At 47.7% G+C, this 25,816-nt stretch overlaps 3 protein-coding genes across 9 annotated transcripts in view; 2 read left to right on the top strand and 1 right to left on the bottom strand.

The window, feature by feature from the left end:
* Positions 1 to 6: 6 nt before the first annotated feature.
* AMT (aminomethyltransferase) lies at positions 7 to 7,275 on the top strand. Of its 2 annotated transcripts, XM_007129859.3 has the most exons (10): positions 7 to 349; positions 424 to 2,340; positions 2,443 to 2,610; positions 3,127 to 3,207; positions 4,384 to 4,515; positions 4,920 to 4,998; positions 5,288 to 5,433; positions 5,518 to 5,698; positions 6,088 to 6,243; positions 6,346 to 7,275. In XM_007129859.3, the coding sequence occupies exons 2-10, from the start codon at positions 2,251 to 2,253 to the stop codon at positions 6,522 to 6,524; spliced, it is 1,212 nt and encodes a 403-aa protein (XP_007129921.1). In that variant the 5' UTR covers positions 7 to 349; positions 424 to 2,250; the 3' UTR covers positions 6,525 to 7,275. The 2 variants fall into 2 exon arrangements, with proteins under 2 accessions (XP_007129921.1, XP_007129922.1); XM_007129860.3 differs by lacking the exon at positions 4,384 to 4,515.
* A 2,400-nt stretch (positions 7,276 to 9,675) lies between these two features.
* TCTA (T cell leukemia translocation altered) lies at positions 9,676 to 13,254 on the bottom strand. Of its 4 annotated transcripts, none has more exons than XM_007129863.4 (4): positions 12,859 to 13,254; positions 12,447 to 12,549; positions 10,928 to 11,007; positions 9,676 to 10,312 (listed from the first exon to the last, which is right to left on the bottom strand). In XM_007129863.4, exons 1-3 carry the CDS (start codon positions 13,079 to 13,081, stop codon positions 10,965 to 10,967), a joined length of 369 nt encoding a protein of 122 aa, XP_007129925.1. In that variant the 5' UTR covers positions 13,082 to 13,254; the 3' UTR covers positions 9,676 to 10,312; positions 10,928 to 10,964. The 4 variants fall into 4 exon arrangements, with proteins under 4 accessions (XP_007129925.1, XP_028335555.1, XP_007129924.1 ...); XM_028479754.2 differs by having other exon boundaries at positions 9,676 to 9,897; XM_007129862.4 differs by having other exon boundaries at positions 9,676 to 10,494; positions 12,859 to 13,252.
* Positions 13,255 to 13,485: 231 nt separating this feature from the next.
* RHOA (ras homolog family member A) overlaps positions 13,486 to 25,816 on the top strand; it is a 59,636-nt gene continuing 47,305 nt past the window's right edge. For 2 of the 3 annotated variants that reach the window (XM_007129866.3, XM_055080090.1), the window contains exons 1-2: positions 13,486 to 13,682; positions 17,525 to 17,603. The gene's annotated coding sequence lies outside the window, so the exon portion shown is untranslated. The remainder of the gene's footprint in view (positions 13,683 to 17,524; positions 17,604 to 25,816) is intronic. The other variant, XM_007129865.3, reaches the window with a different exon arrangement.

The following is a 25,816-nucleotide window of genomic DNA, read 5'->3' as shown; positions in this document are numbered from 1 at the left end:
TTTCTGCTAGAATCTGGGGCTGGACCCAGGGACCTTGGTTCACTCTGTGCACCTTCCTCCCGGGATTTGAGGCATCTCTGTGTGGGGCCGGGCCACCCACTCCACATCAGGCCCCATCCTCATGTTTCACAAGTCATCTGGGAATGTCAGCTGGAGGGCCCCATAGCCCAACTTGGCCTATCTGGAGTTCTAAGGGCACTGCTGGGGAGAAACCCATGGCCACTGACCCCTCCTTCTGGAGCAGGGTCTCCCAGACCCCAGCAGGGTATCCTCCGAGGTACAGCAGATGTGGGCGCTGACAGAGATGATCCGGGCCAGTCACACCTCCACAAGGATCGGCCGCTTTGATGTGAGTGATCGCTTCCCTCTGCTTGGCTCCCGTTGGCCTGAATGGGTCAGATCTGATGGTCTTTTGTGTTGCAGGTGGATGGCTGTTATGACCTGAACTTGCTCTCCTACACTTGAGCTGTGGCCCTTAGTCAAGACGTTGGCCTTCCGTGCCCATCCAGGCCCAGCTTGGGCCATCAGAGGCCGAAGTGCTGTCCCTGTGCATTCCGAGTATTGCCTGCATGCACATTCTGTCGGGACCACGTTCACAGAGTCAAGATTCTTGGGGGCTCACTGTGTTGCTTTAGCATGAACTCCTGGAGGGGATACACTCTGTCCTCACCTGATTGCAACCCAAAACTCCTCCTTCGCCCTCCCTAAAAACACTCCAGTTCTATTACTAAGAGTCCCCCTGTGCCCTCTGTCTCCCCTGCCAACATGCACATTCCTGTCTTCTGCCTGCTCCCTCACCCTGAGTGCAGTGGGCTGGGGTAACCTACTAGAACCTGCTCTGTCTAGCCTTGGAAGACTGGTGTAGCTTGGCAGTCATAGTTTGGAAGCTTGAGGGGAAACAGGAGCCGCATTTTTCCTTCTGCGCCCCCTAATGGTCTTCTTTCCCTTTGTGTTATGCCCACAAAAAGAAAATTTCTGTCTAAACTCTTCTGCTGCTTGCCTAGGGAGCCACACAAAGCTGGGAATTTGGGCAGCCTGAGTCCCTTGGTCCCTGAGTTGGCTCCTGGATGTGTGTTTAAATGGGTCTGCCCCCATCCATCGGGTCTGGGCGGGTGCCCTGGGCAAGGCTGGGGCCTGAAAATGAGTCCTGGGACCTGTCTGCCATCTGACAGAGCCCAGAGCGCATCCTTGTCCCTCTTCCAGTTGCCCCCATCTAAGAGCCACGCTCAGTGTGATGAGAGATCAACCTCGGTGGTGGTGGTGGGGGCCAGGTGAGGGTTCTCAATGGTGTCTTTTAAGAGGCTGAGGTTTTCTACAACCCCAGGCCAGCAGCTGAATAAGACAGGCTGCTGCTCCTTATGAGAAAATCCTGCTTCTCTCTGTTTTTTCCTGGCTTTCTTCTGGGAGCTGTTATGAGGCAGTACTGCAACATGTGTTGGACCTGGAAAATTGGATGTTTGTGTGGCTCAACAGCTTTCTAGGGGAAGGGCAGCCACTTTTTGGTGGCCACCTTCTGATGTCACCTATCAGTTCTTGCAGGTCGTATCTGCCTGCAGCGTCATTTACTTAGCCCCATTCAGCTTTTGCTAAAAGGGTAATGATCAGTCTTGTATTCAGGGAGTAGCAGCCCTCAGTGTGTATGTGAGTGAGGGGGGACGTCCCTAGGATGGCAGGGACCCTACTTCCTGCACAGCTCTGTCCCCAGCACAGGGCCTAGTGTGCAGCAAGATCAATAAATACTTGTGGAATGCATCACTGTGCTCACTGCCTATGTTTGCCCAGCGAGAGAGCTGGAGACCCTCACATGAGGCCAGGTTACTGTGGCACTCTGCCTGCCGGGCTGACTCCACCCTCCGGTGCCCTCTCCACCCCTTCCCCTCCCCCCATGTGACCTTACACTCCTATTGTCCTGAACTGGTGATTCAGGCCTTTCAGCCCTTTGCAGAACTTTGGCCCTTCGGAGGCAGCGCAGTCAGCAGGGGGAGGTCTAGCCCCCAGCTCTATTTCTGAGTGGCTTAACTGGCTCCAACCGCCCTGATCAGATGTAAGCGCCCGGGGCTATTTCCCTGCAGCTGGGAGTCAATGCACTGTGTGCTCTAAAGCTGCGTCTGCCCTTGGGGCTGCCCACTCCCTCTTCTGATCCCCCGGGCGGGGGAGAGACCTATCTAAGCAGGGCCTGGACTACATCTCCCAGCGTGCCTGTCAAGAGTGGTGGCCTCTGTGCGTCGGCTGCACCAGTTGCGGGCAACAATGCAGCGGGCTGGGAGCATGATGTCCTGTCTGGGCTTGTGTCTCCAGGGGCTTCCCTCGGCCCTGCGCCGTTCTCTCAGTAGTGCACAGGTGGGATAGAGGGTGCTGGGTTGTGGTGCCAATCTGGGAGGGTGGGGGAGGAAGAGGGCTGGGGTCTGGGGCCTTGGTGGCACTGAGCCCGGCCGCCCGCAGGACGTGCTCCGCAGGACACCACTCTATGACTTCCACCTGGCCCATGGCGGGAAGATGGTGGCATTCGCAGGCTGGAATCTGCCTGTGCAGTACCGGGACAGCCACGTTGACTCACACCTGCATACACGCCGGCACTGCTCGCTCTTTGACGTGTCCCACATGCTGCAGGTGAGCCAGGGGAGTGCGCGGATTGCCAGGCCAGGGCTTCCTCTCCGTCCACAGTGGTGCAACCCTCGGCTTTCTCTGCTGGGAGCTGGATTCCAAGGGCAGCCCTCTCAGAAGAGTTGGAGGTCTCAAGGGTGTAATGTACTATGGCCCCCAGTAAACTGACTCAGAGAGGCTCTTGATCATCCGTCTCATCTCTCTAGCCTGCTCCCACTTAGTGGAGTACCTCAACGTCCTGGGTTTTCCAGGGCTGCCACTCATTGTCATCCACTGTCCTAGGTATTGGTTTGGAAAAGGGGTATTTCAGGAAGGTGCTGGGCCCTTTCAAGTTCCCTAACCTCCCTGAGTGCATCTCTTCTGTATTGGCAGGTGTGGGGGAGTCAGAAAGTAGGGCTTCTGCCACTTGCAGAACCAAAAGACTAGTCAGGCACTTTGGCTGGATTGGACTGTGCTGTGGGTGGCAGGGAGGATGCCTCCTAGCCCCGTGGCTTTCCAGAGGCTTTTTGATCTCTTTCCCAGACCAAGATATTTGGCCATGACCGGGTGAAGCTGATGGAAAGTCTAGTGGTTGGAGATATTGCAGAGCTAAAGCCAAACCAGGTGGGCCTCTCTTTTATTTCTGCTCAATGAGTGTTCTTAGTCATAAGCCAGCAAACCAGTCTGAGTCCCTGCTTCGGGTCTGGGGGCACAGAGATGGATCACACAGTTTCTCAGGGCTTTCGTTCTTGGGGGATGGAGTCCCTGAGTCATGGCCAGACACCCAGCCATCTGCAGGGAGGGTCCTATCCCATCCCCACCACATCAAGCTGGGAGGCCAGAAACCCAGGTTCATGTCCTGTTCTGTGACCTTCCATGCTGCTTAACCCCTTGCGATTTAAATTGTAGTCCTGGGAATTCCCTGGCGGTCCAGTGAGTAGGATTAGGACTCTGTGCTCTCACTGCCGAGGGCCTGGGTTCAATCCCTGGTTGGGGAACTAAGATCCCACAAGCTGCGCGGCCAAAAAAAAAAGAAAAACAAAAGCATAGTCCGTAAACCAGCAGCCTCGTCACATAGGAGCTTGTTAGGATACACTCTCAGGCCAGTTCTTCAGACCTGCTGAATCAGAACCTGCATTTTAACAAGATCCCCAGGTGATTCATGTGACCTCTTAACCTCAGGCTCTTATACTGTCCATCCAGTGGGAAGGCTGAGGCCAGCCAGCCTCAGTGTTTTGGAGGGTTGTGGAGCACATGGGATCATCAAGATAGACTTTGAAGCTTCTTCTTTTTCTTTTTTTTTTTTTGGCCATGCTGGATCTTAGTTCCCCAACCAGGGATTGAACCCTCACCCTCAGCAGTGAAAGCGCCGAGTCCTAACCACTGGACCACCAGGGAATTCCCATAGACTTTGAAGCTTCTGTCCTGGGGTTTGGGGCACAGACTGAGTTGTCCTAGGTGTGGGTGGGACGAAGCATCAAGTCCTAGGTATGGTGGGTTAAGTGTGAGAGGGGCTCTCTTTACTGAATGGGGTGGGGTGCAGAGGCCCCACCAGATCAGGGAGGTGTCCCCCAAGGTGGGGAAGAGGTGAAACCTTTCTCAGTGTATGAGGATCAAAAACCCAGGGCTTGTGCAGGGGCCTGGGCTGACCCAGCCTGGCTTCTTGCACTGCCACCCCTCAGCCCTATTCACGAGGGTTCATGAGTTTGTGGTGGCTGAGTGGGCCCAGGGGCGTGTTTGACTCACACTTGACCTTGGCCTCTTGGACCTGGAGTCAATGATGCTCCACTTTGATGCTAGGGAACACTGTCGCTGTTTACCAATGAGGCTGGTGGCATCTTAGATGACTTGATTGTGACCAACACCTCTGAGGGACACCTGTATGTGGTGTCCAATGCTGGCTGCTGGGAAAAGGACCTGACCCTCATGCAGGTATAGCCCCTCTGTGTCCCAGGTACCCGGTCCTCCTTGTTCACAGACCAGCATCCTTGTTTTCCAGGACAGACCTGGAATGGATAAGGAGCTCAGACAATGGCTCTTTGAAAGAACAGTGGGCTAGAGCGGGCCCTCCCTGGAGCATGCTAAGTTTCAGTGGTGGGGAGGTGGGGAGGTGAAGGTGATCCTGGCCCCTAAGTGAGCATCCTCTAGTGAGGATGGAAGGCTGGAGCCTGGTGTTAGAGCTGGCAGACCTGGGCTTGAGTCATCCCTACCACTAGTAGTTATATGACCTTGTTAAGATGGGAACCAGCCTACTCTGCCGAGCTCTGTGGCACCTGGCCCGTGGTAGGTGCTCAGTAAGAGGTCCCAGAGCAAATGTGGTATTTCTTTCCTTTCAGGACAAGGTTAGGGAGCTTCAGAACATGGGCAGCGATGTGGGCCTGGAGGTGATGGATAATGCCTTGCTAGCCCTGCAAGGTAAGTGGGCCAGGCTGGGTTTGGAGCTGACCTTTGCCTTCCAGGTTTCCTCTACTGCTTGGCACAGAGGCCGTGCCAGGGGAAGGTGAGGATGGTGCACCATAATTCTAAGTTTGGTATCATGCCCTCCTTCTACCTGCCACAAGGCTCCATGGGCTGTGGGCAAGAGCATCTTCTCCCACCTACAGAGTGGGGCTTGCTCAGGGCTTGTTCTGGTCCCTAAGGGCTGTGATCCAGCTTTCTGGGGCACCAGGACCTGGACACTTGGTTATTGGCTCCCTGGGCCCAGGCCCCACTGCGGCCCAGGTGCTACAGGCTGGCGTGGCAGATGATCTGAGGAAACTGCCCTTCATGACCAGTGCTGTGATGGAGGTGTTTGGCGTGTCTGGCTGCCGTGTGACCCGCTGTGGCTACACAGGAGAGGATGGTGTGGAGGTTTGTCAGGAAGTGGGCACAGGGTAGTGCAGGGCATAGGACTCTGGGGCCAGCAGCCCATCTGCTCCCTGGTGTCCCTTGCAGATCTCGGTGCTGGCAGCGGAGGCAGTCCGCCTGGCAACAGCTCTGTTGGAAAACCCAGAGGTGAAGCTGGCAGGGCTGGCGGCCCGGGACAGCCTGCGCCTGGAGGCAGGCCTCTGCCTGTATGGGAACGACATTGACGAGCACACCACACCTGTGGAAGGCAGCCTCAGTTGGACATTGGGTGAGCTGGGCTAGCGCTCAGGGAGGGGATCCTGAAGGCTGGAGTGACCCTTGATGAGACCAGCCAACCCAGGACTGCTTCCAAGGTTGTGTAGCCTGGAGCAAGTGGCACAGCCTCCCTGAGCCTTCATTTCCTGAAGGTACCACAGTGGCTTTGCCCAGTAGATATTGAGGACCCTCAGCAGGCTGAGGTGGGCAGCATGGCCTCCAAGACCAGGGGTCAGTAGGTGGATGGCTGACTGCACTTCGGGGGAGGAATGGGGTCTGGGGGCAGCCTGAGCGAAGGGGCCTTGATGCTGGATAGATGTCACTTGGGTTCCTTGTCACTAGGACCTCCTGTGGTCAGGGGTCCTATGGACTGTGGCTTAAATCTGATGTGTCATGTTCCAGGGAAGCGCCGCCGAGCTGCTATGGACTTCCCAGGAGCCTCGGTCATTGTTCCCCAGCTGAAGGGCAAGGTGCAGCGGAGGCGTGTGGGGTTAATGTGTGAGGGGGCTCCTGTGCGGGCGCACAACCCCATCCTGAGTATGGAGGGTACCGTGCTTGGTAGGTTGACCAGGGAGGTTGGAGAGCCCTTGTCTCTTTCCTAGGAGGGTAGGGACCCTGGGCTGGCAGGGTGGTGTTGACACATGGCATCTGCCTGGACAGGTGCTGTGACCAGTGGCTGCCCCTCACCCTGCCTGAAGAAGAATGTGGCGATGGGTTATGTGCCCCATGAGTACAGTCGGCCAGGTACCCTGCTGCTGGTAGAGGTGCGGCGAAAGCTGCAGATGGCCGTGGTCAGCAAGATGCCCTTTGTGCCCACAAACTATTATACCCTTAAGTGAGGATGACTTGGAGCAGGGCCCTCTCCTCCAAGAGCCTTACTCTGGAGGGCATTCTACAAGGGGTTAGTCAGGAAGCTGAGGCAGAACACACTTGGGGAAGGTGGCTAGGTGGAGGCTGGTACTGGTTGTCTGGGTGATGGGGTCACACCACCTATTCCCACTTCATCCTGTGCCACTTGCAACTTCAAGACCCCATTTCTGAGTGACGGACAAGCCCACAGTCCCATTGACCCCACTCTTGCCTGCTGGAGAAGCATCAGGTCTGGCACCTTGCCCTTCCACTCTGCCAGGTGCTGCCTGTGGAGCAAAGGCTCACCTTTAGGGGGAGGAGAAAGCCTGCCCAACCTACCTCACCACAGTTTCTCACACTGCAAAGGGTCATTACCTTGGGCAGTGCCGGCTACCTCCTCTGGTTCACTTTCCATGAATTCAAACTGTTGCCTCTTCCTGGGCAGGGATGATTCCTGACTCACAGAGGGTTGGCCTAGTAGGGCTGTGGTGCCCATGTGTAAACTTGGGGATGGCTGGTGGGGCATGGACTCATTCTTCCACAGTTGGCCCAGCCTGCTGCCCAGCAGCCAGCCATGCCAGGCTCACCACCTGTTCTGAGCCTGGGCTGTTGTAGGGCAGGCTGGGCCTCCTCCCAGACTTGCCTTATCCTGGGCTGACCTTCGTCCCTGGGACTTATTACTGGACTCCACTGACTCCTAAAAAAAATAAAACATTAAATGAGCTTCCTTCCTTCTTGCTTGCTAGAGTTCTAGCTTCATTGTTCTCTGTCCACAGGGTTCCTTCCTGGGGTGCCAGTCCATTGCCTGCCTTCCTGGCCCAGACTCAGAGTGGGTTCCCCTTGAGAGGGGCAGGTCTGTAAGAACTAAAGGGGAGAGAGCCCCTATTGGGCACCACCACTGCTCCTCCAGGGAGCTGGCATCGCCTCTCCACCTCTGCAAGTTGTATTCTAGGTGCTCAGGGGCAACAGCGCCCAGGGTGTTCCCTCTCCATTTTCCCCTGTGCATGCATACTGTCCTGTCAATAACCACACAGCTGATGCACTTCCATGTTTAATAAGCCACATCCTCAGTTGAGCCTGGGGTGAAATGTAGGACCAATTCTGAGTGTGGTGTTTGTTGTCAGTGGATAGGCCTGGGGCAGTAGAACCATCATCCCACCAGCCAGAAGATACTCCGGAGTACTCGTGCATGAGCTCAGCATAGTCCTACTCCAGTGCACTCTGCAAAGACAGCCTAGGCAAAGGCTGCCAGATGGAAATATGACATTTAACAGAGAGGAAGGAAGCAGTGGGACACTGAGGTAGCCGCTGGCCCAGCAGAAGCAGGCAGAAGTATGTCCATCAGGGAAGGAGGCAGGTCTAGGGCCACACTGCTTTCAGGAACTGGTGTTTGCCACTTATACCTTTGGAAGTTCCCTTGGCTCACTGTGGAAGTGGCAGGCCTGCCTAGCCTGTGGGCTCTTAGAACGAAGCTCCTCTGGTTCCAGGTCAAGATGGGAAGTGGTGAGGCTGCAGGGCACGATGGGACCGCTTTGCACTAAACAGCTCGATATGTCCCTTTGAGGGGCGGGGTACAGATCCCCAACCCCACAGGCACTTAAGCAGTGGGGATGGGAGGTCACCCCCAGGACTCAGCCACTTTTAGGTACCCAGCTTCCTTCTGGGAGGGATTAAGAGGAATATGAGTACAATGAAAAGACAACTTATATAGCCTGACTCACACCTGGAGAGCTCAGGATGAGCCAAAGGAGGTGGGTGTTTGGTGTCCACTGTCATACGTGAATGGCCAGCTAAGTAACCATAAAATATAAGGCTGTGTCCAGGCCAGGATTCCCTGGGTCCCTGTCAACAAAGCAAAACCAAATAAAGGAAACCCGAGGCTTAGGGGAAAACAGACCTGCCTTACAAATATCAGAGCTGGTCAACCTCAGGCTTCCTCCCAGGGACAAATCTCTACAGGGTCACATCCCAGGGGGATGGGAAGAGGAACAGGAAAAAGCCAAGACAGAAAATGGACTGTTGCCCTCCCCAACCCAGAGGCTTCTGAGCTGACCCCTGAAAGAAGAAGCATGCCTTCTCTCCTTAAGCCACCCAGATCAGGGTACAGGCAAACTCTTTACTGGCCCAATGCCTGGGGCTGCTGGAGGCAAGACCAAGGGCAGTGGAGGCCTAGCCCTGCAAGCACTGGCATACTCCCTGCCCCCAACCTCTACCCCCGCTGCAGTCGTCCCTGGGGTCTGGGCAGCAGCAGAACCCAGTATGGGAGCCAGCAGACCTGGTGATGTTCCTGGAGACCCCTCTGCTGCCTTCCCTTATTCTCTGTGGGTTTTAAGAGGTTCATTTGCTGCTGTTTCCCTGAAAGTGATAGAAGAGAAGAGGGGTTATTCCATGGACAGCACAACAGTCCCCTTGTGGGGGCTGAGCTGGGCTCAGTAAGGCCACACTATAACCTAGACCTCTCTGCTGAGCTTCCACAGCCCTCACTGGGTCCACCACTTTCCCCTGCAGACTTATTCTTCCTTCTGCTTCTCCACTTTGTGAATGGTGCTCCCATCCTTCGCCAGTTGCCAAGGACAGAAACCTGTGCAGTGGCAGGCCTCCTAATTGGCCTCCTGCACTCTCTATTGGACTCCTTTAACTATTTGCCATGAAGCAGGCAGTTATAAAAGCAAATTCGGTCAGGCCATGGCTTTGCTGAGTCCAATAGCTCCTTGAGACTTGGGATAGGGTATTCCTGGTCCCTCCATGCCTTTATGTTTGAGTTCCAGCGTCACAGCCTTGTCTATCCTTCCAATATGTCACCCTTGTTCTTGCCTCTAGGCCTTGTTCTGTCCATTCTCTTTGCTTGGTACACCCCCAGCCTTTGCCCTCAGCTTAGATGTCTGACTTGGAAGATACCAGCTCTGATGACCCTTGCCTCTGCACTGCTGCCCTCCCCTTTTATTTATTAAAAAATTTTTTAAAATATCTTTATTGGAGTATAATTGCTTTACAATGTTGTGTTAGTTTCTGCTGTACAACAAAGTGAATCAGCTGTATGTATACTTATATCCCCATATTTGTATTCTAGGTGCTCAGGGGCAACAGCGCCCAGGGTGTTCCCTCTCCATTTTCCCCTGTGCATGCATACTGTCCTGTCAATAACCACACAGCTGATGCACTTCCATGTTTAATAAGCCACATCCTCAGTTGAGCCTGGGGTGAAATGTAGGACCAATTCTGAGTGTGGTGTTTGTTGTCAGTGGATAGGCCTGGGGCAGTAGAACCATCATCCCACCAGCCAGAAGATACTCCGGAGTACTCGTGCATGAGCTCAGCATAGTCCTACTCCAGTGCACTCTGCAAAGACAGCCTAGGCAAAGGCTGCCAGATGGAAATATGACATTTAACAGAGAGGAAGGAAGCAGTGGGACACTGAGGTAGCCGCTGGCCCAGCAGAAGCAGGCAGAAGTATGTCCATCAGGGAAGGAGGCAGGTCTAGGGCCACACTGCTTTCAGGAACTGGTGTTTGCCACTTATACCTTTGGAAGTTCCCTTGGCTCACTGTGGAAGTGGCAGGCCTGCCTAGCCTGTGGGCTCTTAGAACGAAGCTCCTCTGGTTCCAGGTCAAGATGGGAAGTGGTGAGGCTGCAGGGCACGATGGGACCGCTTTGCACTAAACAGCTCGATATGTCCCTTTGAGGGGCGGGGTACAGATCCCCAACCCCACAGGCACTTAAGCAGTGGGGATGGGAGGTCACCCCCAGGACTCAGCCACTTTTAGGTACCCAGCTTCCTTCTGGGAGGGATTAAGAGGAATATGAGTACAATGAAAAGACAACTTATATAGCCTGACTCACACCTGGAGAGCTCAGGATGAGCCAAAGGAGGTGGGTGTTTGGTGTCCACTGTCATACGTGAATGGCCAGCTAAGTAACCATAAAATATAAGGCTGTGTCCAGGCCAGGATTCCCTGGGTCCCTGTCAACAAAGCAAAACCAAATAAAGGAAACCCGAGGCTTAGGGGAAAACAGACCTGCCTTACAAATATCAGAGCTGGTCAACCTCAGGCTTCCTCCCAGGGACAAATCTCTACAGGGTCACATCCCAGGGGGATGGGAAGAGGAACAGGAAAAAGCCAAGACAGAAAATGGACTGTTGCCCTCCCCAACCCAGAGGCTTCTGAGCTGACCCCTGAAAGAAGAAGCATGCCTTCTCTCCTTAAGCCACCCAGATCAGGGTACAGGCAAACTCTTTACTGGCCCAATGCCTGGGGCTGCTGGAGGCAAGACCAAGGGCAGTGGAGGCCTAGCCCTGCAAGCACTGGCATACTCCCTGCCCCCAACCTCTACCCCCGCTGCAGTCGTCCCTGGGGTCTGGGCAGCAGCAGAACCCAGTATGGGAGCCAGCAGACCTGGTGATGTTCCTGGAGACCCCTCTGCTGCCTTCCCTTATTCTCTGTGGGTTTTAAGAGGTTCATTTGCTGCTGTTTCCCTGAAAGTGATAGAAGAGAAGAGGGGTTATTCCATGGACAGCACAACAGTCCCCTTGTGGGGGCTGAGCTGGGCTCAGTAAGGCCACACTATAACCTAGACCTCTCTGCTGAGCTTCCACAGCCCTCACTGGGTCCACCACTTTCCCCTGCAGACTTATTCTTCCTTCTGCTTCTCCACTTTGTGAATGGTGCTCCCATCCTTCGCCAGTTGCCAAGGACAGAAACCTGTGCAGTGGCAGGCCTCCTAATTGGCCTCCTGCACTCTCTATTGGACTCCTTTAACTATTTGCCATGAAGCAGGCAGTTATAAAAGCAAATTCGGTCAGGCCATGGCTTTGCTGAGTCCAATAGCTCCTTGAGACTTGGGATAGGGTATTCCTGGTCCCTCCATGCCTTTATGTTTGAGTTCCAGCGTCACAGCCTTGTCTATCCTTCCAATATGTCACCCTTGTTCTTGCCTCTAGGCCTTGTTCTGTCCATTCTCTTTGCTTGGTACACCCCCAGCCTTTGCCCTCAGCTTAGATGTCTGACTTGGAAGATACCAGCTCTGATGACCCTTGCCTCTGCACTGCTGCCCTCCCCTTTTATTTATTAAAAAATTTTTTAAAATATCTTTATTGGAGTATAATTGCTTTACAATGTTGTGTTAGTTTCTGCTGTACAACAAAGTGAATCAGCTGTATGTATACTTATATCCCCATATCCCCTCCCTCTTGAGCCTCCCTCCCACCCTCCCTGTCCCACCCCTCTAGGTCATCACAAAGCATTGAGCTGATCTCCCTGTGCTATGCAGCAGCTTCCCGCTAGCCATCCATTTTACATTTGGTAGTGTATATATGTCAATGCTACTCTCTCACTTCGTCCCTGCTTCCCCTTCCCCGCCGTGTCCTCAAGTCCGTTCTCTACATCTGCATCTTTATTCCTGCCCTGCCAGTAGGTTCTGCCCTCCTCTTTTAAATCTCTGGTTCCACCTGTGAGCAGGGCCTGGGTTGTTCTTGTTTTCTGGACCTAGTGTGGCCCCTGCCATGTGGTAGGAGCTCAGAGATCAACTGAATGAACGCTCTGATTAGTGAGTTCATGTTTTACAGATTAGAAGGCTGATCCTGATGAGTTCAGTCAGTGCACTAAGGACAGAAGCTCCTGCCTTTCCAACTGAGGGGCTTAAGCGCAGTGGAATCTCAACATCTCTTACAGTGCAGTTGCCACTACATCTCTGAAATTGTGACAATAACGCCACCCACCCCACAGATTACTGAACAGCATACAGATGGGCTGTTCAGACATCGATGTCACTTGAAGCCTGAGCTCTAGTGCAGACCCTGGGGTTTGCTGCAAAGCTGGTGGCCTCCTACCCTGAGAACTCCCTTCCCCTGTCCTCAGCTCAGGAGTGGCCTCTGCCTGCTAAGCATGGGGTAGACATAGGAGTAGATTTACTCACCAGGAAGGGAAATGCGTGGAGCCATCAGGTGTGGATCCATTCTGGCCGCCCAGACCTGGGGGCAGGAACACATCCAGAGCTGCAGCAAGCTGGGGGTGGGTATCTGAGCAGGCATCAGCCCAGGTCAGGTTAGAGGCCAGTGGTATTGTTTGATGGAGAGTGTAGTGGAGGCCCTAAGGGACTGGTGATATTGTCTGACGGGGGCGGGTTGAAAGGAATTTATATGTGACGGGTGGACTGGTGGGGTTTCTGGCGTGAAATGGTATGTTGACATGGGTCAGGGTACAGCGTTAAGTTGTGATGAGGTTCTCAGGGGACCCACTGGTAGTCTGGGGGGGTTTCTGGGGAGCCCAAAGGTACAGTCGGTGGGGGAGGGGGTGGCCGACCCACGGAAGTTGGTGGATCGTCTCACCTGGCCGGTGATACAGCCCGGTCACCGTACTCCCGTAGAACCCCCACGCCAGCTGGATGCTCAGGAGACTTAACACCAACCAAAGCAGCAGCAGCTTGAAGAGGGTCACGCGCATGTCCTGCGCCTCCCACTCCAGCAGGAACTCGCTGCCGAGGGCGCCCAGAGCGCCCAGCACCGTGGCCGGCAGAGCCTGCAAGGACTGCCCAGACCAAGGCTCCGCCATGACTGGCCGGCGTCCTAGCCAGGGGACTGTCACCGTAGTCCCCACTGCGCAGGCGTCTGGTCTTCCGGAGCCAGGCCCGCTAGTGCGCACGCGTAAACCCAGGGCAGGCGCGTCTACCCCGCTTGCGCGAAGAGTTGGCAGTTTGGGGCGGAGGGTTGAAACTGCGCACGCGCACCTAGCCCCACCCTACTTAAAGGATGAGTGACTCGAGGAGTATAAAATAGCAACCAGGTCTTTTATAGCCCAGTAGTTCCCATGATGCCCCACGCGGCTGCAATGATTGGTTAAGAGTCTTGCTTTTAGGGTGTGGACGCGCTCCTAAGCAATCGTGGCTGAGCAGGAAGTGCGCGCGCGTGCGCGGGGCCGCGACTGGGGCCGGCTCGAGCCCGCTGGGCACACGGGGGCGCGCACGTCTCTCCCCGCCCTCCCGCCGCCGTCGCCGCCCGCTCTTGCTTTCTCGCGCTCTCCGCCCGTTGCTCTCTGTGGGTTCTCTCGGTAGTCCGCCGCAGCCTCCTCAGCCAGCCGCCGTAGTCTTCGAGCTTGCGACTCGCGGACAGGAGTCCTCGGCGCGGAGAGGCCGCACTCGGAGTCGTCGCCTGAGGTGAGCGAGAGGGTTCCCTCCTGGCGCCGCGGTGCCCCGGGCCCGCCCGCCCGCCCGGCACTCTTCCGGCCGCCCGCCAGCCGCCGCCCCGCCACGGCCGCGCCCGCGCCCCACCTGCTGCTCTCGGCCGGCAGCACCAGGACCCTGGCCCCTGACCCTGACCCCCGGCCGGGGACCCAGGCCCCGCTTCCCGAAGCGGCGGCCCCGCCCGCGCAGTCCCCGGAAGCGCGCCCCGCGGCCTCCCGCGCCCCTTCCCCCGCCCGGCCAGGCCTGCTGGAGCCCAAGCCGCCCGCCAGCTCGCGGTCCCCGTCGCTTCCTCTCCTAGGGCCGCGCCGGGCAGGGCGGGGGCTCTAAGCTGGGCCCCAAGAGCTGCTGGGCAGCCGGCCCCTGTGAAGCGCGCGTGGCTGTTGGAGTTGAAATGGGAAAGAAACTCTTTACAACTCCATTTTGGCTTTTACGTTTAATATGAAACATGAATCACCGTTTTATACTGCGTGAAGTCCAGTTATGTTTTGGGTATTTTCCTTTTTAATGCAGTATGCTTTGAGATTGTGTAAGTAAAATATAGTGTTGAAATTTTAAGGGTTAGGATTCTTCAGTATTTAAAAGAAGGGAATTTTCTAGTTGAAAGGAACATTTTTTCATGATTTAAACTATGTGTCATCAAAATAAAGTATTAATTTGCAATTTTGCTTAGTCTAAATTACTGCCTTGATTAGGAATCACCTGGACATCTGTCCTTAGTTACCTGTTGGATCCAGTTACACGTTCATTAAATAGTACTATTTGCTCTCAAATTGATTTGGTCAAAACCATGTTTAGTAGTTTATGATAGAAAATTGGCATTCTTTTTCCCAGAGTTGGTTTCACTTGTGTTTCTTAATGATCCTGATTTAAAATTTTTACCTCTGTTGGTAACTCGTTTGATTCTTTTTGTGTTTAAGACAGTTTATTAAAGTAAATTTTTCTTGCAGGTGTGTGATCAAATTATACTCCTGCCAGATCTGAAGGGGGAAAAATACTTTAAAAATTCTTTTAAATGTTGTATGTGGTGAGAATTTTTCCGCCACTTAGTGTCACCTAGATATGTAAGGCTTATGTACCATTGCTTGATTGTCACTTTAGACATGGCTAAATTGGGAGAGATGCTGTTTTGAGCATTTGGCACAAGTGACATTGTTTGGACTGAAATAGAAGATTAATTCTTAATTGTAAAGGATAACTTGAAGGATCTCTTTTGATAAATTGTCTTGGGTAATTCTATCTACTTTTTTAGAGCACTGGTGGCTTTTGGGGACATAAAATATATAAGATGAAGAAAACAAACAAAAAACATATATAAGATGGAACTTGGTTTTAGTCAAAGTCTAGTCCTAGACGTATAGCCTCTGTTCTCCTAAATATCTGTACTACAGGGAAGAAGAGAGTAGGAATCCACTGACTTTTTCACTGATCAAGAATTTTAGACCTGAAAGGAATTTTCAGGGCTTGTAGTCCAACCCCATTTGCAGATGAGAAACTGAGTCCCAGAGACTTAAGTAAATTTCCCAAGGTCATATGTCTAGTCAGGTGCCAGCCAGAACTGTTTTCACTGTAAGATCTTCTCCATGTACTCCCAAACAGCTTGCTTAGAGTCAGCTAAAATTCAGGACTTTCAACTTATTCCAACTGTTTCTTCATTTTATGTATTGCTGATTTTTTATGTATTGCTGATTTTTTATGTATTGGGAGAATCTGAATATTTTTCCAAGCAAATTTCAGTTCTTAAGCTTTTACTCTCCTTTCTGTGATTTGGATGGTCCTACAGCAGTTGATTGGAATAAGTAAATGAATATACAGGGTCTCTGCCTGGTCTAGTTCTTGGCGTGAGGTGTTTTGGTCTTCTTGAGGGACCCAGCTTCTTCCAGAGGCAGGTCTAGATTCCCCTGCTCCAAATCCAACATAGTTAGCCCCTGATAAGATGTTATTGGGCAACTGTGGGCTCTTTTGACTATTGATTTGACGTGGGATGGAGAGAAACAGTATATATCGAGAATATAGTTTCCTGTGTATATGTATGTGGTGGTGGTTGGTTTTGCTGGAGTATTTTCAGTGCTGATTCCTTGTTTGTCAGTTAACTCCTTTTAAAAGTTTAACCTGGTCATGTGGGGGTGTAAGTTATTAGAGTAAAAACAGGTAGATCTTCAGATGTTTCTTGTCCATAGGGTGGAGTCCACGCTGTGACTGGAGAAGGTGGGTTGCTACTTTGGGCCTTCTTAATTGTCCTGGAGCTGAGAGAGTCACGTTAACTTTGCCAGAAGAAAGACTGATATTTCAACTTGTAAGAGCACCAATTTGGGCTTGCTGGGCTTCTATAGACAGCACCTCAGGTTTAATTGCATTGTGGCTACTAGTGATAATGATAAATGGTACATAATCACTGGGTTTTAATCACAATTTGTAGTTTTAAAAGGTCTCTAAAGGTTTTTCGTCTTCCCTTACGACCTAAGTTTATTCCTTTATGCACCTGGCCTGTAGAACTATTTGCTTGTACCTTCACGTTAAGATAACCAAATTTTAAACTTGTGTTAATGTGTCTTACTGTAGTCTGCTCTTTGGGGATATGCTCACTGTTAAGTACTTGTGAGATTAATAAATTAAAATTCTCAAGACAGTTTAAAGTTAGTAATTACTGTAAAATTCCTATTTCAAGTGACTCATTTTTAATCTGTGGTGCTGAAGTATTAAGTCCTTGTATACTCATAATTATGGTAGTCATGTGACTGAAAATCAGATAGGCATTGAAGCTGCTCATTCTGGGTGTTGGTCTGAGTTTATTGGTGCTTCCTCCATATGATTATGAATACATTTTTATAGCTAATAATCATCAAAATATGAGATACTCTGTTAAATTAGAGCCAGTTTGCCGTGGATACCAGATTGAGCTTGATTTTTTTTTTAAGAGGGTGGGTAAAGTAAATGTGCTTAAGCATATTTATGATAGCATCTTACTTAGTATTCATGTAAAGGGAAAGAGGAGAACATAAGCAGCCAATGAAATAAGTTTGGAGTGGAGTGAAGGGAAAAGTGGGAAGTAAAATGAAATTAGAGAGGTGGGCAGGGACCACATCATGTAGCACCTTTTAGGACATGGGAAGTTCTTTGGATTTTTTTTTTTTAATCATCACATTTTAAAAAAAAATCAGGATAATGATCATTCACCAAGAGTAGGGGGTAGATCTGAGTCCATTTTGACTTTAAACTGTAAACTAATACTGACCATTTCTGACAAAGGTATCAGAAGGATTTCCTAATATTATTCATGTCCTTATCCTAAAGACTTCAACCTGTTTTTTTGAATCCATTGATTTTCTGACAGTTGTCTTTAATTTCTCTGTAATGCCTGTATTAAAAAGGAAATGTAATTTGATAAAGCAAGCAGGTCATTCAGATGTTCGTGGTAGGCTGCGTGGTAGACATACAGGTGTTCACTGTAAAATTCTTTTAACTTTGCTGTGTGTTTGTAATGCTGTGTGTTAAATGTTTATAATGTTGGGAAATTAATTTGCATAGGATTCATCTGCTTTTGATTTTTGCTTTTAAAAGGGCAACATTAATTTGTAATACTCAGAAAATAAAGTTGATAGTGTACATTTTGTTAAGTGAAGGAGGCCAAAACATTTAAAAGTGGTAAATTTTATGGTATGTCAGTAAAAATTAATTCTGTGCTTTTTCCCCCTTCTGGATTCTGAATTACTTAACAGAACTTTGGGCAAGCCCATTTTACATCCTGTGCTTTTGTTTTTTTCTTTGCGAAATGAATAGACATAATTCCTGATTTTTATTTTTTAATGTGTTTATAGTACCTTTCATCTGAGAAGTTCAAGGCACTTCGTAGAACTTCTGCCACACAGGCCGTGGGTCTTGCAGCACATTTGTAAGGTATGTAAATAGCTTTCATTCCCCTTCCTCCATGGAAGAGAAATAATTATTATATATTATATATTAATGTAAGTTCTAAGGAAATGTGGGTGCAGTACTATTAATGATTTTCTTCTTCACCAATCTTGAGATCTTTATCTCACTCCATAACTTTTCTCTCTGGTCTTATTTTCTAACTTCTCTCTATAAGATACTCCTCTAACTTTCTATTTCTATTCTAAGCAGTATTTTTCTTCTTAGATGAAGATATATTTTCTAACCTCTTAATCTTTAAGGAGATGTATTTAACATATTAAACACATACTTCTCTCACTTCTGGATCACTCCCATCTTAATTCTTCCGTTTTTAAATTTCTTTACGTTTTCGTTTTTTCTGTAGTTTGGTCATCTTACAGTTTGTGCACAGCCTGTGCTTTGGGTATGTCTAATTATCAATAGAAAATAATTCATCCAGAGAATGAGGATTGGAGGACAATCCTTCTTACCAGAGGAGTCAGCATTGAGAGGCATGTTAACAGCAGGTGTAATAGCCCATCCAGGGGCTATTCAGATATTTTAAACCAATTACAAATAAAGGAAATAGAATCATCTTAATTTAATTGATACCATTTAAGTATCCTGGTTTGGTACCATTTTGACTACTTTTTCTTGTTCTCTTTGGGTCTCAGGGAACTGTGTATATGAAGAAGTGAGCTGTTAAGAGTATGCATATTCTCATTTGATGAGATAGGCTACCTGGCAGGGAAGTCATATAATGTTAGTGGTTTTGGTTGGCTTTCAACTTATGGTTGGCTTTCAGCTTACGGTTGGCATGGTAAAAGGAATGGCCAAGCTAGCTTGTCGTTATTCATTCATTGAACAAATAGTTACTATGTGCAGGTGCTGTTCTGGGACACATTTGAAGAAAACAAAGAAGGTCCCTGCCCTCAGGTAGTTTTTTCTTTGTTTTACAATGTCTTTTTTCCTAAAAACATGAACATTTTGAATCATTTCATCTACTTTCCTCAGTATCACTGACGAGAAAGTGGAAAGCACATCAGGGGTTAATAATCACAAAAACATTAATGGCGCTGCTCATTTTTCTTCTAGTAGGGAATACTGATGATCCATGGCAAGAGATAAGCCCAGTGCAACTGCTGGGCATAGGACAGTAAGTAGGCTAGCACCACTGGGCGTGATACTCTGTTGCAGTTCCATGAGGCTTGAAATTCTCCTTTCAGCAGATTCGAGTGATGCATTAGGGTGGTTTGATTGATGGCCTCTCTTAAAAGAGGGCAGACTGTATTTCAAAGTTGTTTTCTCAGTTGTTCATTTTTGACATTACTGAGTTAAAAACAAAAATAAGGTTGTGCTTTTGCTCTGTAAGTTTGCTTAAATCAGATTTTTTTTTACCGGAAAGGCTGATGGCCCTGTAATTACAAAAGAATTCTGCCATAGACGGTGTGCCTGCCTGCCTCCTGCCTGCCTGCCTGTCTGTGTATTTATGTATCTGTCTGTCTTTCTGTCTGTCTGTCTTTAAGCAGGTTATTTTATTTCTTTGAGCCTCAGCACCTACATCTGTAAAATGAAGATTTCCATTTCATAGGAATTTTAGATGAAATAATATGTGAAGAGCACAATGCTCAATGCATATTAGTTTTCTCCCTTGGTGGAAATACTTGTTCTAACTCTGGTAGATTTTTTTTTTTTTTTTTTGGTAGATTCTTCAAGTATATTTTTCTTTCAGGATATCAGTGCATTGTATTTATATAGTGACCGTTTGCTTTCAGAGTGATGAAGATTTTAATAGGAAGCTTAAAGTTGCATGAATTTCTTTACTGCCACCTGACTGAATAGGAGAAACACGTGTTGTTTTCATTTTCTTTTCTTGTCTTTTGTTTGTTTAACTGTAGGAGTTAGTATGTTGGGCTTAGATTTTACCATCATTTTTATAAATGTTTACTGACATCATGAATGATAGTTCGATAACATGAGACCATGTAAATCACAAGTTGTACAGATTCATTCTTGGGTTGTAGTAGTGATTCTGCCTTTATCTGACACTGGGATCATTTAGTTCTACCCTTAAGCATCAGTAAATAGTAGCAGCAAAGATGGCACTCTCCAACAAGTGGACAGAAAAGTAGATCCGTGAGGTGGAGATTTTTTTCTACTGTTATTTGCTGCCACTACCTTTTATAACTGAAGGGGTTTTGAACAGTATCTAATCCATGGCAACTCTCATGCACATTCATGTGTCTAATTGTAGTTGAAGAATCTTCGATCATGAAGTTAGAAGCATGCATTTATCCTGTACCAGCTATATGCAGACTTCATTTATCTTTCAGGCTTATTCTTTAGAAATTATATTTTTCATTAATTAAGTTTTCCAATTTTACTAAGCTTGCATCCTTACCATAGTCCCTAAGACAGAAGTCCCTAAAACTTAACGGGAAAATGTTTTGAACCGCTTCGTCAGTTTAATAGTAGGCCCCCAAAGCAGTTCCCACATAAAAACTGATGTGTTTTTTGCAAGAAGAGGGACAAAAGAAGATAGGTGTTTTTTTTTTTTTTTTTTTTTTTTGCGGTACGCAGGCCTCTCAGTGTTGTGGCCTCTCCCGTTGAGGAGCACAGGCTCCGGACGCTCAGGCTCAGCAGCCATGGCTCACGGGCCCAGCTGCTCCGCGGCATGTGGGATCTTCCCGGACCGGGGCACAAACCCGTGTCCCCTGCATCGGCAGGCGGACTCTCAACCACTGCGCCACCAGGGAAGCCCAAAGATAGGTTTTTATTTTCTGAAGTTCCTAGCTGCTGTAAAATACAGAGATCCAATTCCATTACTGTAAAAAATTGTTTGTGCTTTGATTTTAAGCATATGGTTGAAAGTTCTGCTTTTGTTATATGTACACTGCTATTTTTACCTTATTCCCATGGCAGTTGTGTCTCAGCTGATATAGTGCAGATGAGTTGTCCTCTGGTGCCTCTTCCATGGGCCCAGAGAGCAAATGTTTGGCCACTCTTTCGCTGTACCTTTAGGTAACCCTATTATTTGTTATTTAGGTTTTGAGGCCTAAGGAAGGAAGTACGTTTAAGGTGGATATTTAATGTTGTAACAGTACAGTTTTTTTGTCACGAGATAATTTTATTACGTGATTTGGCAGTCTTCTTGGAAACACTGTGGCGTTTAGAGTTTTTTTGTGGGAAAGTTCTTTTCTGGATGAAGTCTTTTGTTTAACTTTTAAAGTTATTCGAAGGAAACTGTTTATCTTTTGAAGGTCTTAAGTTCAGTAAAGGAAGGCAGTAGACTATCTTAGGTAAGAGCATGGGCTCTCTGCAGAGAACTGACAGTTAAGTACTAGCTCTTATACGTGACAGCTTATGACTCTGGATAGTAATATTACCCCTTTGTAACTCAGTTCCTTCTCTGTAAAATGGGGATAACAGAGTGCTGTGAGGGTTCAGTGAGAGAGAAGCACTTAGCCCCAGTGCCAGACATGCAGGTGCAGTTCTTTAACTTTCACTATTCAATTTATAGTTCGTAGTACCTAGTAATCACACTTTAATCTAATTTGGAAGGTAATTATTTTGGAGGGGGGATAGCATGCTAAGAATTAATTTGGGGGAAAATAAACAGGCCTCTCTACTGGATCCCTGTTGCTTAGGAACAGTGGTTTGCAAACCTGGCTATTCCTAAACATGGGATCCAGTTCCTAAAGTTGGAATTACTGTAGGAGGCTTTTAAAAAAATCACCTTTGTTGGGCTTCCTTAGTGGTGCAGTGGTTGAGAGTCCGTCTGCTGATGCAGGGGACACGGGTTCGTGCCCCGGTCCGGGAAGATCCCACATGCCGTGGAGCGGCTAGGCCTGTGAGCCGTGGCCACTGAGCCTGCGCGTCCAGAGCCTGTGCTCCACAGTGGGAGAGGCCACAGCAGTGAGAGGCCTGCGTGCCGCAAAAAAAAAAAAAAAAAAAAAAAATCACTTTTGTTGAGGTGTAATTTGCATAAATAAAATGTACTTATTTAAATAACAGTTTAGTAAGTTTTGCTAAATATATACACCTGTGTAATTGACACCCAGTCAAGATACAGAACATTTCTTTGGGAGGCTTTAAGATTTTCTGTTTTTAGGGGGGGTTGGATGAATTGGGAGATTGGGATTGACGTATATACACTACTGATACTATGTATAAAATAGATAACTAATGAGAACCTACTGTATAGCACAGGGAACTCCACTCAGTGCTCTGTGGTGACCTAAATAGGAAGGAAATCCAAAAAAGAGGGGATATATGTATACGTATAGCTGATTCACTTTGCTGTACAGTAGAAATTAACACAACATTGTAAAACAACTATACTCCAATAAAAATGAAAAAAAAAACATTTTCTGTTTTTAACTAGTTTTTTATTTAAGACAATATATGTACTTTATTCTTGTTGGGACTGTGAATTACAAGTCAGAACTACAGTGAGGTGCCATCTCACGCCCATTAGGATGGCTGCAAGTATCAAAAAAACAGAAAACACCAAGTGTTCTCAGGAATGTAAAATGGTACAGTCACTATGGAAAACAATATAGATGCTCCTCAAGAAATTAAAAATAGAATTACCATCTGATCCAGACGTTTCACTTCTGAGTTTATATCCCAAATAATTAAAAGCAGGGTCTTGAAGAGATATTTGTACACCTATGTTCATAGCAGCATTATTCCCATTAGCTATAACAAGGAAGCAACCCAAGTGTCTACCATCCAATGCATGGATAAGCAAAATGTGGTATATACATACAATGGAATGTTATTTAACCTTAAAAAGGAAGGAAATTCTGCAATGTGCTACAACATGATGAATCTTGAGGACATTATGCTAACTGAAGTAAGCCAGTCACAAAACGGCAAATACTATGATTCCACTTATACCAGATACTTAGAGTAGTCAAAACCATAGAGACAAAGTGGAATGGTGGTTGCCAGGGTCTGGCGGGGGAAGAAGAATACTGGGGGGCGGGGTGTTAACGTACAGTGGGTATAGAGTTTCAGATTACAAGATGAAAAGAGTTACGGGGATAGATGGTGGTGATAGTTGCACAACAGTGTGACTGTATTTAATACTACTGAACTGTATGCTTAAAAATGGTTAGGATAGTAAATTTTGTTTTATATATTTTACTACAATGAAAGGGGGAAAATGCACTAGGTAAAAATAAAATCATACAGTAATGTTTATATTAAAAACTGTTTATTCTTCCTGTCCTAGAGTGCAGTCCTTCTCTCAGAGTATTGCTTCCTTTGGAGATTTAAAGGTATTTTAGAGCAGGGGGTTGGTAAAGCCTGTATATTCAGTGCAAGGCAAAAGGGGTAGAGCATGAAAACAAGCCTTTCTCACATCTCTGCCTCCCAAGGTTCTTGCTTCAGAGAAAACCTTGTACCTGTTTCCTGTGTATAAACCAAGTAACTGTTTCATATGTATCCTTCTAGAGATACTGTGTCCCTTTTTTATATACAAACTAATGCACATCACACTGTTATACATCTATTCTTTCCCCTTAACAGTAGGTCTTGTTGATTATTTGGCAAGACAGTTAAAAGTATACACTGTGGAAAATAGTTTGGCTGTTCCTCAAATAGCTAAATACAGAATTACCTTACGACTCCTAGGTACATACCTAAAAGAATTGAAAACGGGTACTCAAACAAATGCTTGCACATAAATGTTCATAGCAGTACTATTCAAATACCCAAAAAGTGGAAATAATCAAAATGTCCATCAACAGGTGAATGGATAAACAAATATGGTATATACATACAATGGAATATTATTCAGCTATTTTTTAAAAATGAAGTACTGATACATGCTACTGTATGGATGAACCTAGAAAGTGTTATGCTAAGTAAAAGAAGCCAGACACAAAAGGCCACATATTGTATGATTTCATTTATATGAAGTATCTAGAATAGGTAGATCTGTAGAGACAAAGCAAATTGGTGGTTGCCAGGTGTTGGGGGCAGAGGAAACTGAGGACTGACTGCTTAATGTGGGTGTGGGGTTTTCTTTGGTGGTGATGAACATGTTTTGGAACTTGATAGAATTGGTGGTCGCACAACATTGTGAACGTACTAAATATCACTGAATTATACACTTTAAAAAGGTTAACTTTATACTCTGTGAATTTCACTTCAATTTTTTTAAATGGTTTTTAAATGCATGTTCAGGCCCCACCCTAAAGAGTGTTCAGTCTGTTAGTTGTGGAACCTTGAGAGGAATAACGATTTTTATGCCAAAATACAGTGCCTGGCTTTGCACTGTCATTGCTGAAACATCTCAACAGGACATTAGGCAGCTTGGGACTTTTGGTTCATTCTACTCTATGTGGCAGTTCTCCAGACAAGCATTGTCTTGGGGACAGTGTAAGTGGAGAATTAATTAGGTTGCACAAAGTCAAATCCTGATTCTGTGCATCTATTGGTTGGATAAAAAGTTAGTTCGGGTTTTCCATAACATCTTACGGGAAAACCCGAATGAACTTTTTTGTCGACCCAATATTTAAGTTTCACCCTGAAATTTTTACATTTTGAGGTCAGTGATATGATGCTCCTATTTAGGAAGCCAGAAGGTATGTTCCCTCAGGAGTGTTTTTTTTCCCCCCTACCCCGCAAAGAAGAATTTCAGTCTGGGAGGATTCCACTTGGCAGTATATTGGAGGCTTTCTTGTTCTCCTCTGCTTGCCCTTATTATGTACCTTAGGCCTGCTGCTCTTGGTCTCCGAGGGCCTTTGAACAGACATTGACCCTTGACAACTGGTTGATCAGGATGGCCAAATAATGTTGATAGTACCAGGCTCAAGCTCATTATGAGCAAATGTACAGATGGTAGTTTGCGCCTCCTTGCCAGAGGTTTCCAATGTAGTCCATAAACAAAATAAATGGCTTTATGTTTTCAACTTATTTTCCCAAGTGTTTAATGGTGTTTCCATTGTGCTAGTCACAGTCCTAGGTGCGGGTGAACCTAGAGTTGATAGGACAGATTTCTGCCCATTGCACTGAAACACAGTTTCTTCCTCTGACTTAAGGAAGTAGTATGTATTCTGTTCATTTGTATGTGTATTTTAACAAAGGACCAAAGCAGTGGAATGGAGGAGGGTACTGGAGAAGGGAGTGCTTATGAAAAATCTACACTCCTTTCAACCAGGTTTATTGTTTGAACAAAAATCTGATTCTGGTTTGGTTGTTACTTTTAGGACTATCTGAAGAAAAGGCTGAATTCTGACTTTTATTTTCAGTTTTATAGTCCTGATAGCTTTGCTTCAGGAGGGTGCATTGTAGGGCATCCTGTAAACTTTCATTCATGTGTATTTAAGTACAGGAAGTATGACTCCTGTAGAAAATTTGAGATCCTAAACCACTGAAATAGTGTCTTTGTGTTCTGGATAACTGAAGCTTGCATCTTTAAGCTTTAAAACTTGTTTTATTCCTGTAGTGAATGTCTTCTTTTTTTCTTATAGTATCTGGGCCTTAAGCTTCCCTGCATAATGATTGAGGTCTTTCCAACTAAAGGATTTTTTTTTTATATTTGTTTTGGTTGTGCCGGGTCTAGTTGCGCCATGTGGGATCTTTAGTTGCGGCATGCAGACTTCTCAGTTGTGGCATGCAGACTTCTTAGTTGTGTCATGCATGCGGGATCTAGCTCCCCGACCAGGGATGGAACCCGGGCCCCCTGCTTTGGGAGCTTGGAGTCTTACCCACTGGACCACCAGGGAAGTCCCCTCTTAGAGGATTTTTAAGGTCTGTCCTTGGAGTATGTTGCACTGCTTTAGGACTCTGACCTGGCCTGAATGGCACTTCCTTTCCCTCCCCATTTTACCTTTCCAAGCCTGATTTGCAGGGTTTTCTACTTTCAAGTCATAGGCTACACCTCTTTCTCACCCAAGCATGCATTTTTCTAAACTACTGTGAACTGAGCTACTAGCCAGTTAGACTTGCAGAGTTGTGTAAAATTAGAGCAAATAAGTTCATAGGATCTGAGTTTTAACACTCATTGTTACAGATGATTGAAGTTCCTGATAATATGAGGGGTTTCTGTAATTCTGTGAGGGTGAAATCTTTTTTTTTGTTGTTTTTTTGCGGTACGTGGGCCTCTCCCTGTTGTGGCCTCTCTCGTTGCGGAGCACAGGCTCTGGGCGCGCAGGCTCAGCGGCCATGGCTCACGGGCCCAGCCGCTCCGCGGCATGTGGGTTCTT

The sequence above is a fragment of the Physeter macrocephalus genome, chromosome 18 (assembly GCF_002837175.3).
Source record: "Physeter macrocephalus isolate SW-GA chromosome 18, ASM283717v5, whole genome shotgun sequence".
NCBI lineage: Eukaryota > Metazoa > Chordata > Mammalia > Artiodactyla > Physeteridae > Physeter > Physeter macrocephalus.
Note: the sequence above shows the minus strand (reverse complement) of the source record. Positions and strands in the feature narration are given on the sequence as shown.